We start from the raw sequence: 17,905 nt of genomic DNA on the forward strand, positions 1-17,905 counted from the left end.
GGACTCTGGCCTCGAGCTGAGTCAGGGTCGTATATATAGATACAACTACGGGCACGTGCACAGTGCCCAAGGCAGCTTTAATAGACAGCGAATTAATTAGATCAGTCAGGCCCTTGTCTCTCCCGCCCCATCAACGAACTGAATCTCTACCGCTCGGAAAAAGGTGGTAATTTTCGTAACACTATTCGACGACACAGTACTAGTATTAAAAACAAATGGACCTAAATACAGGTCTGATGTCGCTTCCCGCCACAGTAACCTGTGTGTGATGCGATGTCCTTTCCTGTAGTTCTGTCAAATGCCCAGCTTTTAACGGCTTACAAGAATTGCTTCCGTAAGTAAGCAGGAGAAATCACTTAAGTGTGAGTCACAGCCAGAGATCGAGCTTTTTTTTTTCTACTTCATCGCTGCCTGTATTTCATGGAAGTGTGCTCCTGCTGCGGCGAGGAGGCCGTCGATAAATCCTTACTTAGTGCTGCCTAGTCGATATTGTACAGAAATTGGACTGTTTGCAAAACTGAAGCAGAAAACTATCGTAAAACCTATCTCAGATGCTTTAAAAATGCTGCTTAATGAAAAACAGAAATAACAAGTAAACATTTTAATGACAAATCCCATTGAATAAATTAGCCTTAAACCAAGATTTCGATCAAATGATCGAAATCAATCAGTTGTTCTACAACCGCAGCAAACAACTCCTACCTTTAAATCACACTGCTTCACATGATGATCTGTTGATATACATTGAAAGATAACATTTCATTTTTCAAGACAAAGCAGTTTTTATGAATAATAATAATGTGTTAACGTATTTGAATATTTACCGCCACCGTGTGGTGAGAGCGGGTACATGTCTCCATTATGCTTGATTTGCTTTTCAAACGGTTACATTGTTAAATGCCTGGAAAAGCATTCCGTTTTGATACACAATGTTCCATGTTTGCATTATCAAACTTAACATTGCAGATATCATTTTATATAAAGCACGAGCCCTAACTAGGATTGAGACTTGTAGAATTGTGTACCATGTAGTTATTGTGTCTGTATTTGATGTTATAGTATGTTTGCATTAACCAAAGTAGCAACAAATAAAACAAGGAAATCTTTGGCTTGACACACTTTTTATTAAGATAAAGATCAACGTGAAGGCACTTTGACAAACTTTTAAAAAGACAAAGTTAACAGCCAACTATAATCATGTTAAAAAGCACGATTATAAAGCATGTTAATCAGGTCTATGTGGTTTACATAGACCTGATTAAGTTAAAAAATACATCGAAATATAGCCTTTCCAACTATTAATATAAAAGGCTACCGGCTAGGCTAACGATTTATTTAATAGGTAAGCCTATGTTTTTAGAAAACCTGAGTTATTTAATAGAAAAAAAAGATTTCTTAGCCAACTAGTATTTTACTGGAACATCCAGAAATGAATACAACGTTTTTGGATATAGCATTTTGGCAAAAGAAATATTACACTTACTTATTCCTAAAAACAGAATGAGAAGAACATTGAACTGCGAACAGAGATATTGGTTATCAACCAATATTTTCAATTTGGGAAACAACTAAATACAAAAAACGTCCTCAAAGCTCCAAACATTAGTTCCACTTTTGTGAAAAGTGCGTTATTAATTAGTGTTTAAAACCTGGAGTGTAAAAAACAGAACAACAAACTGCAACAGAAATTTGCAGTAATTGGCGTTAAAGCTTCGCATGGCAAGGCCGGACTCTCCCTCAGATATTCTGTTGGGACAAAACATAAATAAAACGTCAAACCAAAACTTTAACCAGTAATTATCCCTGGAGAAAAATCATGAACGTTTTTTTATTTAAGCTCACCATTTTCTTCATCTCTCGTGGGTCTCCGTCGGCTGGTTTGTACCGGCCCCCCTTCTTGCTGCCCTCCACAAATTCCTTGGAGAAGGAAAGAGCGGGAAAGCAAGGTACGATCAAACTGCCGTTTTACCAACGTAGAACCAAAAAAGACCCATTTCCCCATTGTATTCCCTCCTCCTTTGTTTTGGCCGCCGCGGCTGAGTCACACGTCTATACATGTGTCAGGTAACAGGAGAGTGTAGGTGTCGACCAACAGACTCCATGGAAACACCTGAAACCAGCAGCCACCCGAGACCTCTTAGAAAACACCTCCACCTGCTGGAGGCCATACAGGTCAGCCCTAGGTCACGCCCCCTGAAAAGGGCATGGTCGGAACATCTCAACAACCAACTCGAGGCATGCATTCAAATGGATGACTCGCTCATTATGAGAAGGGCCTTGAATCATGGAGCCCCAGTTTCCTCACCCCCACCTGCAGGCCTCCACCTCAGTGTTTCCCATGCATAGACCAATGTGTGTGACGCAGCGCCACAGAATCAGCACTGAGCGCCACAAATTGATTCCGCTTCTTTTTTTGTTGTTGTGATTTTTAATATAAATATCGTTCCGTTCATTCATCTGCTCATAGCACTCTTTCACACGACATTGTCGTTCACACACGCATACGCACACGACCCCGCACACACAGAGACAAGCGTGCATTCATGCCAGTGGTTCAGGCTATTCACGCCATTTCTAACAAATTACAGTCAAATTATAGCTTTTCAATCTCAACTTCCACCCCTCCAATTCCCTTTGCTAAAATGTGACCGTTAAATTTTAAAATAGTAGAGGGTAGACTATGTAATAGTGGTCTACCCTGGTGCATCGAGGCTCGTTCCGTCTCTACCGCGTTCCATGGTTTCTAGACTGATCCGAGTTTTCAGCCCCTGGACAGAAGCGAGTTTAAAGTACGTCACAGTGCACAATTGTATGCACGCACTGCTGATCTTTACCAGATTTGGCCCTCGTGACTCATGTGTATCGGTGCATCTCTCGACTTTTCCTTTCCTCCTCTATTCCCATCGCCATCCCTCTATTCCATATAGTCCCCCCTCCCTCAGAGCCTTGTCCATGTAGTGTGCATGTGCTCTCTCTTTCTCTCTCAGAGCCCTGTTCATTTCTCACTCTCTTTCTCACTCACCATCAGGGCCTTGTCCATGTAGTACTCTCGCCCCGAGCTGCCGTCGTTGTACTTGGTGTCGATGGCGAAGCACAGGAACAGGACGTCCACCACGATCTCAAATACAGACAGGAAGCAGTGGGCCACCAGGAAGGCGAACAGGCACACGATGAAGAGGGGCAGCACCCACACCGTGTAGTCCCGCTGGTAGTTCAGGGACAGCACGCCAACAAACGCCGTGCACGACACTACCAGCACCTGACCGGAGCACACACAAAGAACACCATTTCACAAGAGAGAAGACGAATAGCAAGCCTGAATCAGGACCAGAACATCAACTGAAAAACCCATCGCTGAGCCCACAAATTTCCATTCATTATTGATGAACAGCTTGGGGCTATGCCTCTCAGCCTAGAATGAGCTAAATAGAATAACATTTTGTAAGTAGCGTAACATGTGCCAGTTAGCTAATTGATCACAGCATTTACCTAGCTAGTTAGCCGAATCCTACAAAAATGATCGCCTATAACACTCTTAGGCACTTCTTGATTACCTTTCCCAGGAAGAGGGCGAAGTCTCCGATGGAGTTGATGGTGGCCACGCGCAGGGCGTTCTCCACGAGGATGCCCAGGGCGTCACGCGCCGAGGTGCAGAAGTTGGTGCTGTTGATGGCGGTGGCCGTGTATGCGTTCTTAAATCAATAACAGAACACACGTATCAGCGGGTTAGCTCTCAAGGAGGGGTGTGTTAGTGGCCCTGCCCACCCGTTTGCCTGCGTTGTGGTGAGGGGGTTGACAGGCCAACGAGCCACACCTATACTCCGCATGGCCTCCACTCTCTCCAGCTGAGCAGTCTGTTGTGTTAGTTCTGCTCCTTTCATCATTGTTTCCCCCAGCACTGTATGTTTAAGGCGGCCGCCTTAACAGCAATAGGGCCCCGCCTTGACTACCAATGCATATATATAAAAAAAATATATATATATATATATATTTTTTTTTAATTATTATGCATTAACAAAAGTACAATACTCTCGTAGGGAAAGAAAACATACTTCCATCAGGTATAAAAAATAGAGATAAGTAATGCATTGGCAATAATGTTCACAACAATAGTCGTGCCATAAAGCTTTCTGAATGAAATTGAAGTGGCGGCAGCAGGTGGTTGTATATACTATGCAAACTGAAACCCTCACTGAAGACCGCAGCCCACCCCCCCCCCTCCCCCAAACACTGATCAGTATTAAAACACAAACTGCCAACCTTCCATGATTGTCGCCAACTATAAAAGTAACGCTGGTATTATCCATACCAACCACACACACAGTAACTTTAGCGAGTATGTTTAATAAATGAATAATGTTAGCTTGTGCGATGGACATGGCATGATGCTGGGTGTTTACCTGGTTGAGGAAGGCCAGACACTTCTCCAAGCACCACAGGCAGCACACACAGGCCTTCAGCATGCAGCGTGCACACGCATTTTCCTGCGGAGAGAGCAAATAATAATCTTTGTCAATGTTTACATTCAGGGTTGTGGTTTTGCAGTTCTTGCACCACAGATTTTTTTGAACGTTGTCTCCTTGGTCTGAGCCGTACATGCAATGCCGTCGAAACACATTCAACATCAGGTGACGTGTACGTGTCCAACACCGCAGAAATACATTTAATACACATTCAAATCCCTTGATCTGAAAGCATCATCTACAAGCGCGGATGAGTTCCCCTTTCAGTGTTTGCGTCCCAGGCTCTGGGCTGCATCCCCCCATAGGTTCTGCTCTACCAAAGGAGGACTGCTGGGGCCGAGAGCGGGCCAGGCGGACACCCACCTTTCCTTTGAGCTGGCTGTGCAGGTAGGTGAGGATGAGGCGGGGGATCTTGACCAGAGTGATGATAAAGGATCCCTTGGCCACGGTGCCCAGGTGGTAGCGGAACGCCCGCCACGTGGAGGAGACGATGGGCAGGGCCGGGATCTCAGACTTGTTCCTGTTGTGTTCCCACACCCAGACACGGCACACCATGTTCAACATAGTCCAAGGGCAAATGGTGTTACAGCATATCTTTTAAAAAGGTTGCTTTTCTTTCGCTTTTTTCAAGCAGCACTATTCCACTTGGGATTCTATGTTTTGATTGTTCTCAGCCTCTCTTCCCTTGCTGGTCTCTTTCGTTGAAAGCGTCTGCTAAATAATTAAATGGGATTCTTAAGGATAAGTTGAATGGCTCTTAATTACAGTTGTGGTAACCTTATGAATGAAAGCAGGACAGACGTTTCTATGGAGAACTCGGCGTGTGCTACCATCACTGCATTGCGAATAACAAAAGTACTTAATGAAGGATAAATGTCATCTTTGGCACATATTTTCAATATGTACAAATTCCATGTTTGCTAGTCCGTCAATAAAAAAAAAAAAAAAAAAAAAAAAAAATTATATATATATATATATATATATACACAGGTGCTGGTCAAATTATTAGAATATCATGAAAAAGTTGATTTATTTCAGTAATTATATTCAGAACGTGAAACTTACATATTATATCAATTCATTACACACAGAGTGATATATTTGAAATGTTTATTTCTTTTAATTTGGATGATTAGTACTGACAATTACTGAAAATCCCAAATTCAGTATCTCAGAAAATTAGAATATTAGTTACGACTAGTACAAAAAATGATTTTTTAGAAATGTGGGCCAACTGAAAAGTATGAACATGGAAAGTTTCAGCATGTATGGCAATCAATACTTAGTTGCAGCTCCTTTTGCCTGAATTGCTGCAGCAATACGGCGTGGCATGGAGTCGACCAGTCTGTTGCACTCCTCAGGCGTTATGAGAGCCCAGGTTGCTTTAATAGTGGCCTTCAGCTCTTCAGCATTGTTGGGTCTGGCATCTCGCATCTTCCGCTTCACAATACCCCATAGGTTTTCTATGGGGTTAAGGTCAGGTGAGTTTGCAGGCCAATCAAGAAGAGGGATACCATGGTCCTTAAACCAGGTACTGGTAGATTTGGCACTGTGTGCAGGTGCCAAGTCATGTTGGAAAATGAAATCGTCACCTCCATAAAGTTGGTCCGCGGCAGGCAGCATAAAGTGTTCTAAAACTTCCTGGTAGACTGCTGCATTGACCCTGGACCTCAGGAAACACAGTGGACCAACAGCAGTAGATGACATGGCACCCCAGACCATTACTGACTGTGGAAATTTTACACTGGACTTCAGGCAACGTGGATTCTGTGCCTCTCCTGTCTTCCTCCAGACTCTGGGACCTTGATTTCCAAAGGAGATACAAAATTTACTTTCATCTGAAAACATAACTTTGGACCACTCAGCAGCAGTCCAGTCCTTTTTGTCTTGAGCCCAGGTGAGACGCTTTTGACGTTGTCTCTTATTCAAGAGTGGCTTTACACGAGGAATACGACAGCTGAAGCCCATATCTTGCATACGTCGGTGTGTGGTGCTTCTTGAAGCACTGACTCCAGCTACAGTCCACTCTTTGTGGATCTCCCCCACATTTTTGAATCGGTTTTGTTTGACAATCCTCTCCAGGGCGCGTTTATCCCTCTTGCTTGTACACTCTTTTCTACCACATCTTTTTCTTCCCTTCGCCTCTCTATTAATGTGCTTGGACACAGAGCTCTGGGAACATCCAACCTCTTTGGCAATGACCTTTTGTGTCTTGCCCTCCTTCTTTAAAGTATCAATGGTCATCTTTTGGACAGTTGTCAAGTCAGCAGTCTTCCCCATGATTGTGTGTCATACAGAATCAAAACGAGAGACCATTTAAAGGCTTTTCCAGGTGTTTTGAGTTAGTTAGCTAATTAGAGTGTGGCACCAGGTGTCTTCAATATCTGACCTTTTCACCATATTCTAATTTTCTGAGATGTTGAATTTAGGGTTTTCATTGGTTGTCAGCTATAATCATCTTCTTTTTGGCAAAAAAAACACTTATAATGTATCAGTCTGTTTGGAATGAATGTATACATTCTACAGGTTTGACTTTCTAAATGGAATTAATGAAATAAATCAACTTTTTCATGATATTCTAATAATATGACCAGCACCTGTATATATATATAGTGATTTGTGTATTAAATTACAAAATTTCTGAGCTGCTGGGTATAGACGTGGCATTCATTACATGGACTAGCCTAATATGCTCTGTGTCTAATATTCAATTAACCTACTTCGAAAACTCATGCTTGGTTTGAACACTTCTGGCAGAATAAAAACCGATATGAAACAAGCGCCCTTCTTCCATAGATTCTTGCCGGAGGACACATTATGCAACGCTGGGTAACGGAGATGTGACAGACTCTCAGTTGAGTTTACACACTGTTGTTGTACTTGGAATAGGTCCTCCCGAGGTGATGTTATATGTGGCAATATTTACGATGCATTACTAGTCCTGTAACATAAACACTCACATTCGACATCTTCCACAGTTCAGCTGCCTGTTCTAGAAGTAGAGACTGCCCTCTGGTGGTGCCTGCTGTGCAGTACAACACCACCTGAATACTGTGTCTCCCTATCACTTCAATATAAATAGTCTACATTTTTACTAGATTTCTTCCAAATAATACCATGCTACCACCAAAGTCATTCTCTGGGCTAACTCTTCTGAAGACCCTACACTAGCGTAGATCCATACGCAGAGTACGAGAGTGCATTTAGCTTGAGAGTGGAGTGTCTATAAAAAGGTGGCTTGTGTGTTGAAGTCATCACATTCTAAGTGAATGAGGTGAGTGAATGAGGGAATGAATGAGAGTGAAGCTTTTGTATGGAAGGTGGTATGAAACCTAGCCTACAGTGTCAAGAAATGTATGAAGGAGTAAGGCTGATAAATAAACAAACACGAGTGAAGCCCCTAAATAAGTCATGAATGCATGGGCGAGCCTCCTTGAGGTCTGCCTTTCTGAAGGAATGAAAAAGGAACAAATGCACGAGTGAATACCGCGTGAAGTAGTAGGTGACGACGGCGCCGGCGATGGTCATCTGCTGAAAGGCGAGGATGAACTCGCTGATCCAGATGAGGCCCACGGCGTGGTACCAGACCAGGTACTGGAAGGGCTGCTTCATCTGGAACTCCACCAGCCCCGTGCTGTTGCTCTTCATCGGGGTCCCTGTGGGGGCGGAGGCAGCCGATTGATAAAAAGCTTACTAGCCTGCAGTCAACCTGTAGGCGTCCTTGAGGACAAACCTACATTATCTAGAGGGTGCTTAATGACATGCATCTATAACAAATGTCTCTTTAGGTATTCTGAAGTAAAGGAGTTTGATAAATGACACCCTATGTCTGAAAGGTGCATTATCCTGCTAAATGACACCTCTGAGTCATTTAGCTGTGGTAAATAGTCACAGTATCCACACAAACCAAAAGACAACAGGCAGACCAGGACTAGGGGCCTGCCTTCACACACGGCAGAAGTTGTGTGTACACAACATGACTCCTCAGACAGTCGGGATATTTGCCATTATTATTGTATTTCGGTCTTGTTATTCTGACAAACTGATTGCCCTTTTTAGAAGATTAGGTGAAATATATTGAACAGCACTATCTGTTACTGCTGAAGTTATCGTACTAGTCCTACCAAACGGGGAACAACAAGAGAAAGGCATGAAGACATGAAGTCGGGAGGAGTGTCTGACAACAAGAGTCTGGCCCAAACCTAAATAGCATTAAAACTCTTTTGCCCCCAACGGACCCTTCTCTGTCCCATGCCCTCCCTAAAGCATACGTCTGCGTAAGGCCTCAAAGCACCCAACAAACAACCTCTGCACCGGACTGGCACTTTGGATATTACCATTGTGACGCAAAACTAACAGGCGCACGCTTGTGCTTGCGTGCGTGCGTGCGTGCGACTGTGTGTGGAGATGGTGGTGTGTGTGTATATGCTTGTGTGTGTGTGGAGTTGTGTGTGCATGTGTGATGGAGGAGAAGCGGCCCTTTGACCAGACCCCTCCTACGTCACACTGCTGGCTACAGATTCCTGCAGGCTTGTGGGAGGGGGAGGGGCGGTCAGGTCATGGCCCGAAACCCAGACTCAAAATGTCACCGCTGCGGATATCACACTCATCGAGAGTGGGGTGAGCGTCAGGACATTAATAACAATACGACTGTGTGTGTGTGTCCGCATTGTCCTCAGAAGCTCTCAGAAGCCAGAGCCAGGGAGTTGACGGTATTAGCATTCAGAGAGATGCATTATGGAAAAGTCATCCTTAGACTAAACAACAGATCAAAGAGAGTGAGTGAGTGAGAGAGTGAGAGAGTGTGTGAGTGAGTGAGTGAGTGAGTGAGTGAGTGAGTGAGTGAGTGAGTGAGTGAGTGAGTGAGTGAGTGAGTGAGTGAGTGAGAAAGTGAGTGTGTGTGTAAAACAGAAAGAGAGCACAATTGACAGGCGAATCCACCCAATATTAACTTTTGACTATTTCGTAGTTTTTTTTCATATTCTCAAAACCAAACCAACTTCCCCGGATCCATGTGTGGTCTGTACCTGAGATGCCGAGGAAGAGGAAGACGGAGATCCAGTACACCCAGAAGAGCATGAGGCCCAGGAAGGTCCAGAAGGGTTGCAGCGCCAGCAGTGGCAGGTGGATGAACACCTTGCCCGCCACGTGGAACAGAGCGATGGTCAGCGCTACCCTCTTCCTCATGAAGAAGATGACCAGCAGCAGCACCACCTACAGAGGACAACACGCTGTTCACACCACGCCCAAACGGACGCTGACCGCTGCCAGGGTCAGTGGGCTCTTACTGAATACTACCTAACTAACTGAGACGTCCCAACTGGCAGTGGCTGCTGGTCCGATTCCCAGCACCTCCTAGTAAAGATTGAAGATGTCCCTGAGCAAGCTACTAACCCTCACTGTTCCAGAAAAAATGGCTGTTGCCTTGCACCGTGGCCACAGGTTTGAAAAGGGCTCAATAAATGCAATCGCTTTACCATCCATCTATTTTCTACCTTGACGGGAGTGTGTAGCATACGCGGGACAGGTGATGGGGAGTTCGACCCCCAGCCAAAAGGTTCTGGGGTCGTAACCCCATGTAAGCATCGTTGAGCAAGATGCCTTCAATCCTTAATGACATGTATTTTAGCAGACTAAATGGTATATCCCAAAACGGGCGTTCTCCAAGTACAATCCAGCCACCCCCGCACGAATAAATTAAGAAACCAATACACATCCCTTGCCCCAAATCCTTCCATTGTGGCCCCGTCCACACAAAGCTGAAACGGGCGAAACCGTTAGAGTTTCGATCTATCCGGTTTCGGAGTATCTCCGTAAAGACGGAGTCAAGCGAAACCGGGTAGATCTGTAGAAACGCTGTAGTACACATTGCAGGCCCATAAGGGGCGCTGCTTCTGCTACACAAATTGTGAGTTCTGAGACTCCGCAGGCTTAACAGTCATTGGCTAGAGGGCTGAGGGGTGGGGCGATGACGTCAGGGTTTACGGTTACAGGCGTCCACACAAATCCAAAAACGAAACTGGGTAGATTTGAAACCACCTCCGAGGGCGGTTTCAGAAGTTTACGGTTTCGGTCAGCGGATTCGCCGGCTTCGTGTAGACGGAAGGCCGAACCGTACAAGACCTTTGCGGTTTCGCCATGAAATCGGCCTTGTGTGGACGGGGCCTGTAAACCCACCCTAATATCCTGTTCTTTGACAGGCAACGCGTTACCCAAGCCTTAAGCATCTGTGCCGCTGTGGCGTGAGGGGAGGGATGGGGTGCAGGGACAGACACAGAGGCAGAGACAGCTGGGTAAGACATGCCAACGCCAATGTACCGCCATCTCTCGATCTCCCCTGAGGGGGCGGTCCTGCCAGGCGCGGGGGACCCCTGAGGGTACGTACCGTGAAGACGGTGGAGATGATGGCGTAGATCAGCAGGGCTTTGACGTTGTCGGCGACCACCTCCTTCCCGAACACCGTCGTGGTGGCGTTGTCCAGGGCCTTCCTGTGGTCGGCGTACAGCCACCATAGGACCCCGGTGCCGCCTGCAGAGGGGTACACAGCGCTTAAGCCACCCCACCATACTTCGTGAGTCGGACTATAGACCCCCTGAGTTTAGCTCCCAGCGTTTAATAAAGGGGTCCAACTCACGTTCACCATAAAAGTGAGGGATTCAATACAACAACAATTAACAATTACCAGAATAACTACTAACTGTACATTCATGAGTAGCCAAGAAATACATCAAATACAAACGTCTTTTAGAATCACAATTGTTTGGTCATATGTGTCTATGGATATCAAAAAGGGTATACATAAAAATGGTTTAACGGAAAAATTCAAGACGCAGCAATGAAAAGCAAGAGGAACATTGTTTTGTTCCAATCTGCATTTTTACTCTGATGATGAACTGGTTCCCACTCTGATACTCTGTGGCTAGGAGCAGCAGATCCAATCCATCTTCTTTAACCTGTCCCAGCGACACACGGCTTCAGGGAGGCATCCTGACCTACTTCTGGTTCAGCAAGCCGGGAATCAGAGGCATTTCTTAGCCAAATGAACAGGGAAATCGTGCACCAAGTTACCTCCTTCCTCCAGTCACCTGTTCTCCGAGGTTATCAGTCGACTGAGTTCTGCACCTTTTCTGCATTCATCCACATGTTTTACTATATGTTCAAAGACGACGATTGAATGAACATCTCGACCAGCCCATTAAGGCCCCTCTAGGTCCTATTGCAAAGTTCTCTGTTCTAAGCATCTTATAGGTACAAGCCTTTACTGAAGGACTGAATGGAAACCTTGCGTACCTACGGCGCCCAGGATGACCAGGATGGTTGTGATCCATACGAGCACCTTGGAGATGTACCGGATCACCACCATCAGGATCACAGACAGCACTGCACAACACAGGGGAGACAACAATTTGATGTTATTCCTATTCATCTTACATTGGATTTGATGTTGTACTTTGTGTACTTTTGGCAATGTAATATAATGTGTAATGTGTGTTTGGACTGAGCAGAATGATGTCATCTTGCAAACAAACTAGGGTTATTAAAATGGCCATCACTTTGGCTCCAATCTGAATCACCAATCAGCAATCGTCCTTTGGAAAGCAGTCTGACCACAGACGGGGCTAACACAAGTCTTGGGTTGGGATCTTAGGTATCCCTTGACAAGTCCCAGTCCTCATTGCTCACAATCACTGGGACAGAAGGCAATTGCTGCCTTCTGCCATCATTACATACTAGCTACAGAGAGGGGAGGGAGCTTAGTGTCCTCACTTGTTCTACTCCAAGCCGAGTATGTAGAACAACCTCCCTGCTCATGAAAAAAAATGATGATTGACAACTAAATGGGGCAGGATGGTCTCATAGTGGTTAGGGTGTTTGACCTAAACATCAGGGTTTTAGGTTCAAACCCCGATGCCTACAATCTACTGTTAGGCATCCTGTTTGTACCTAGAGATATGATACCTAGAGCCAGCAGACAGTGTTTTGTAGAGATGGGATACCTAGAGCCAGCAGACAGTGTTATTGTAGAGATGGGATACCTAGAGCCAGCAGACAGTGTTATTGTAGAGGTGGGATACCTAGAGCCAGCAGACAGTGTTATTGTAGAGATGGGATACCTAGAGCCAGCAGACAGTGTTATTGTAGAGATGGGATACCTAGAGCCAGCAGACAGTGTTATTGTAGAGATGGGATACCTAGAGCCAGCAGACAGTGTTATTGTAGAGATGGGATACCTAGAGCCAGCAGACAGTGTTATTGTAGAGATGGGATACCTAGAGCCAGCAGACAGTGTTATTGTAGAGATGGGATACCTAGAGCCAGCAGACAGTGTTATTGTAGAGATGGGATACCTAGAGCCAGCAGACAGTGTTATTGTAGAGATGGGATACCTAGAGCCAGCAGACAGTGTTATTGTAGAGATGGGATACCTAGAGCCAGCAGACAGTGTTATTGTAGAGATGGGATACCTAGAGCCAGCAGACAGTGTTATTGTAGAGATGGGATACCTAGAGCCAGCAGACAGTGTTATTGTAGAGATGGGATACCTAGAGCCAGCAGACAGTGTTATTGTAGAGATGGGATACCTAGAGCCAGCAGACAGTGTTATTGTAGAGATGGGATACCTAGAGCCAGCAGACAGTGTTATTGTAGAGATGGGATACCTAGAGCCAGCAGACAGTGTTATTGTAGAGATGGGATACCTAGAGCCAGCAGACATAGGCCGAGGATGATTTCCTTGCTGGCCAGCACACCAGCGATGACCCTCTGAATGGCGCTGCTGTCGTTTACGAAGCTGACGAAGGCCTGGGCCAGCTCAGCGTAGCAGCTCAGCTCGGTGGGCACGCAGCGGTGCAGCACCCGGACCGCCTTGCTGTGTACACAGGAAGCACAGGCGCAACCGGACCACGTGATTGGACGATATCGTTCAGATGTGATGCAGATTGGTAGTGTGTACGAAACATACCGACAGTTTTTTACTTTTATCTCAGCATAATTGTCTTTTTCTGATAGCAATTTAAATACTGTAGTAAGGGAATGGGCTAAGCATTCACAAATATAAATGGTGAACTTTTCACTGCTCTCACTAATGGTGAATTGAACACAAACCAACTACATTACTCCAGGTTGATAGAGAGGCCTTGGGTGTTTGGGGCTGTGTTTATTCAATTCAGTTCTAATTTAATTTGATAAACATCAGAAAGATTCAAGGGTGAATGTAGATACCTTGGGGGAACGGGGAGTTTGGGGCATTTAGTGTAGCGTTCAGAGCTGCCCGTATATCTCGTAGGAGAAAGGTCGTACGAACATAGGTTGGATCCTGATAAAAAAAACAAAAAGTTGGTTTGATGAACATGAATGAATAACAATATATGCAAGCAAACCATCAGAAATACAGAATAACAAGGCGATTAAATAATACCAAAGAAATACCACCAACCCACTTTTACTTCAACTAAGGAATTCATAAAACACTTTTTACTGTATAGCTATAAGGCCAAACATTTTTTTTTTAAGAAATACAAAACAAATTTAGTATTTTCTCACCATTTGATAGTGAAAATTGCTTGACATCGTAGTATGTCTTCAGTTCTTCATCAGGACACTTAGATACACACAGGGCCAACGACTTGATCTTCCTGTTAAGGAAGTCTATGTTGCAGGGGTCGAGGAAAAACACATACCTGTTGTAAAGGAAAAATAACCATTAATGTTAAAAAGTTCTGCAACATTGCAAGCACAGCTTGCTACATCACTTAGCATGGCTAGCTACGTCACTAGCATGGCTAGCTACGGCACTGTCATTGCTTGCTCCAGCAATAGCATGGCTGCAGGGCTGACTGCTATAGTTCTAGGGTTGCTTACTACAATGCTAGTTTAGTTTAATACAGTATAGGGGAGCCTGCTACAGTGTTAGGGTAGCTTGCTCAAGGGCTGCTTGCTACCGTGCTGGTTGCTAAAAAGCTAGGGTCGCTTGATACAGTGCTTGGGTAGCTTGCTACAGTGCTGGGGTATCTTGCAACAGTGCTAGGTTAGCCTGCTTCAGTGCTAGGTTAGCTTGCTACAGTGCTGCTTGCTACAGCTACAGTGCTGCTTGCTACAGCTACAGTGCTAGGGAGCTTGCTACAGTGCAAGGGAGCTTGCTATAGTGCTAGAGAGCTTGCTATAGTGCTAGAGAGCTTGCTACAATTCTACGGTAGCTTGCTCCAGTGCTAGGGTAGCTTGCTACAGGGCTGTTTATTATAGTGCTTGTGGGTCTTGTTTTGTCTGGGGAAAAGGATGATGACATGGCTGCCAGCTTGCCTAACAGATCAACAGACGGTACTTTGTGGCTCAGACGCCTCCTATTCAAAGCCTCCTCTGGAGCCATGCCCATCGATGAAGCATGACCCACTGTTTCCCACAAGCCTTGTGCGCATGCCATGAATGTTGATTGCACGAAGGTCGATTGTAAACTACTGTTCCAAGTGCGTTAAGGGGGCAAGAGGGTAGGAGGATAGTAGCCAGGGGGTTCTACTCCCAGGCGAAAGTTACTAGCACGCCTCCCCAAAGCCACAGTCTACCGGTATCCTTCAGCAAGCACATGTACCTGAGAAGTAGCAGTATTCCTTGATAATGGTCTAAATACTAAAATGACATTGTTTGGCAGGAACAAAACTGTAGACATCAGCACCAACCGATTACAATCACAGAAGTCAAAAGAAAACTTGCGTACTTAATCCTGCATATGTTAAAAAACAAGACATTTTGTTGTGTTCACTGTCAGCATCATGTCAAGCAGACCCCACCATACTTCATTCAATGGCAGCAGACTCACTTGTTCTCGGTCATGTTCAGTCCGCTGAGCTCTATCCCCTTAATCGGGCTGTTCCTTCTACCACAGGTATTACCGTAGCTGTCGTAACCCCGGACGATCCTGAGAGCTCCCCCGGTGTACACTGTGAAGCCACATATGCACCCCTGCACACACACACACACACACACACACACTGTTAACCGAGACTTTTATCCATAGTTACTTCAAAACAAGAAGAAGTAACTACCACCCCCCCCACGGTGACGGGAAATAAGCCTCCACAGGCACTGAGCACCCATCACACTGGGTGGGGACTAGAGCTCAGAAAGCTGCTTACTGGGGTGTGTGTGTGTGTGTGTGTGTGTGTGTGTGTGTGTGTGTGTGTGTGTGTGTGTGTGTGTGTGTGTGTGTGTGTGTGTGTGTGTCTGTCTGTCTGTCTGTCTGTGTGTCTGTGTGTCTGTGTGTGTACAGTTAGTGGATCTTATTTCATTTTGCTTTCTAAATGCTCAAACAATCGTGTAGCTCGGCAAAGTGCGTTCTGTAATCTTCCGCTATAGAAGTTGTTCTATGCATACTATACGTGTAGAAATGTATGTTTTGGTGTTATGGATGCAACATGTATGAGAGGGTTACAACACATGTATCAGGTTACAGCCTAAGCGCTAAGGATGTTGGGAGATGTGTTCGTTCATTCATTCAGGTAACAGTTATAAGCCAACAGGTAAATAACCGTAAAAAAGATTTACCATGCCGACACAAAACAGAAAGAATAAGATGAGCCATGGAATGTCTGTGCAGCTGCGTTGCTCCAGCGGTTTCCAATCGCGCTTCCCCTGCAAAACATAGACCATTAGAAAGGTTCACACGAATTCGTTTTGGTCTGTATAACCTTTTTACTTGATTATTTGCACGTGTTAAACACACCTATGATTCAATTCCTGGCTACGCAATAAGTTATCAACTTTGTTTTTTATCCTCATTTCCGTAATTTGATTTAGTTTGACTTACCTCTGAACTACTGCCACATCCCATGGTGAATTGTCAGCTAGCTAAGACTTTACAGGACCCAGATGCAGACTTTCACTCACAACAACTTTACTTTACCGATCCAATCTTTTTCAACTCTCAGCCATTTCAAGGCAGCACGTTACAAGTTCCGTTTGTTTACGTCCTAGATAACAAGTATTTCACAACTACCGGCACAAGTAGTACAGTTATCGTTTTGATCCTCCCTTACTACAATGAACAGCCACCGTGTTTTGTGTGACGCCTTTTTTGAACAGGTAAAATGCGGAAGAGGTCAGATTCCGTAGGGAGTGGCCATGGACGAAGTAGCAAGAAGTAGGAGAAGTAGAGTGGCAGTAGCCTGTCTCCTAGCGCCTAGTAGTTGTGTTTGGCGCCGTCTAGCGGATCCTCCGGGTACTGCTCCTTGTACGGCTGAATTACACCAGGGGACAGCGGGCCCTTGTGACTGGCCACGGCCGCATTTACACCCAATTGAAGAAGTACTTTGGCCATTGCATTAACCACAGACACATGTGCTTAATAAATACATTTGATTTGATTTGATTAGCATTTTACAGACCCATACAATGGATAGGGCGTTTAGTACGGTCCATCGTCGTTGCTTCTTTCCCTATAAAAAGCTACAGTCAGTGTTAAATAACGTTGATTTACCTTTTAGCATTTCCTATTATAGGCTACTGTGTAAAATGCTGTTTAGAATTAACGTTAGTTTCAAGAAAAGAAAGACCCACCGGTGGGGGGAGATCTGTTTTATTTATGCTTTTGTTATAATGCACACCGTGCATGTGGCAGAAAATGTGCAACAGCGCCCTCTGGGGTCACACTTTTCGGTGGGTCGCAGAATTCGATGTAACACAACTTCATGGCACGGAAATGTTATATTCACTGTTAAATTGGAAATATTTAAGCCTATTTCCATTCCCTTTTAAAGTCACCCAAATACAGTGTTTAAATGTGTGTCCCATTAGCCTAATTGACCCTAAGAAAATGCAACCGTCCACCAGCTGATAAATCCTACCACTAGCATATACTTATTTTGGTCCAAATAATCAAAGACAAGGGCTGCATCCGAATACTTAGTACATACTATTTCTGTCCAGTGTCTACTACTTGACCATACTACACTTGACTGTGTAGTACGGTCTACAGCTATGCGTAGAACGCCTTCGAACGCCGCCGAAACTCCACCGGATGTTTGGAGATGACGTATCTCCCCCCAGATGGCGGCAAAATGTACCTGTTTTCCGTCTTGTTATCGTTGCTATTAAATAAAAAATGTCTCTTTCTACGCGAATGGCTCTTGAAATGGATACCGCTGCTAGAAGGCGTCGTCGTCGGTCATCTCGTAGAGAGACTTACCGGCAGGTTATGATGTATATATGTGGACATTTGGTAAGTAATTTTTTTGGAATAATAATACATTTACAGTTATTTGTTACTCCGTGGAAAAGACGATTGAAGTTAATTTTTCCTTTTTTATTGAACACACACACACACACACACACACACACACACACACACACACACACACACACACACACACACACACACACACACACACACACACACACACACACACACACACACACACACACACACACACACACACACACACACACACACA

At 44.8% G+C, this 17,905-nt stretch overlaps 1 protein-coding gene across 1 annotated transcript; it reads right to left on the reverse strand.

Moving 5' to 3' along the window:
- Positions 1-1,102: 1,102 nt before the first annotated feature.
- Positions 1,103-16,631, reverse strand: slc44a1a (solute carrier family 44 member 1a). The gene is made up of 16 exons (XM_030351128.1): positions 16,264-16,631; positions 16,002-16,088; positions 15,277-15,419; positions 14,007-14,143; positions 13,686-13,779; positions 13,163-13,332; positions 11,754-11,843; positions 10,849-10,991; positions 9,491-9,677; positions 7,951-8,119; positions 4,827-4,983; positions 4,401-4,484; positions 3,555-3,692; positions 3,023-3,259; positions 1,843-1,917; positions 1,103-1,746 (listed from the first exon to the last, which is right to left on the reverse strand). Exons 1-16 carry the CDS (start codon positions 16,285-16,287, stop codon positions 1,738-1,740), a joined length of 1,944 nt encoding a protein of 647 aa, XP_030206988.1. The 5' UTR covers positions 16,288-16,631; the 3' UTR covers positions 1,103-1,737.
- Positions 16,632-17,905: the final 1,274 nt, after the last annotated feature.

Source organism: Gadus morhua, chromosome 3, assembly GCF_902167405.1.
Source record: "Gadus morhua chromosome 3, gadMor3.0, whole genome shotgun sequence".
Lineage (NCBI taxonomy): Eukaryota > Metazoa > Chordata > Actinopteri > Gadiformes > Gadidae > Gadus > Gadus morhua.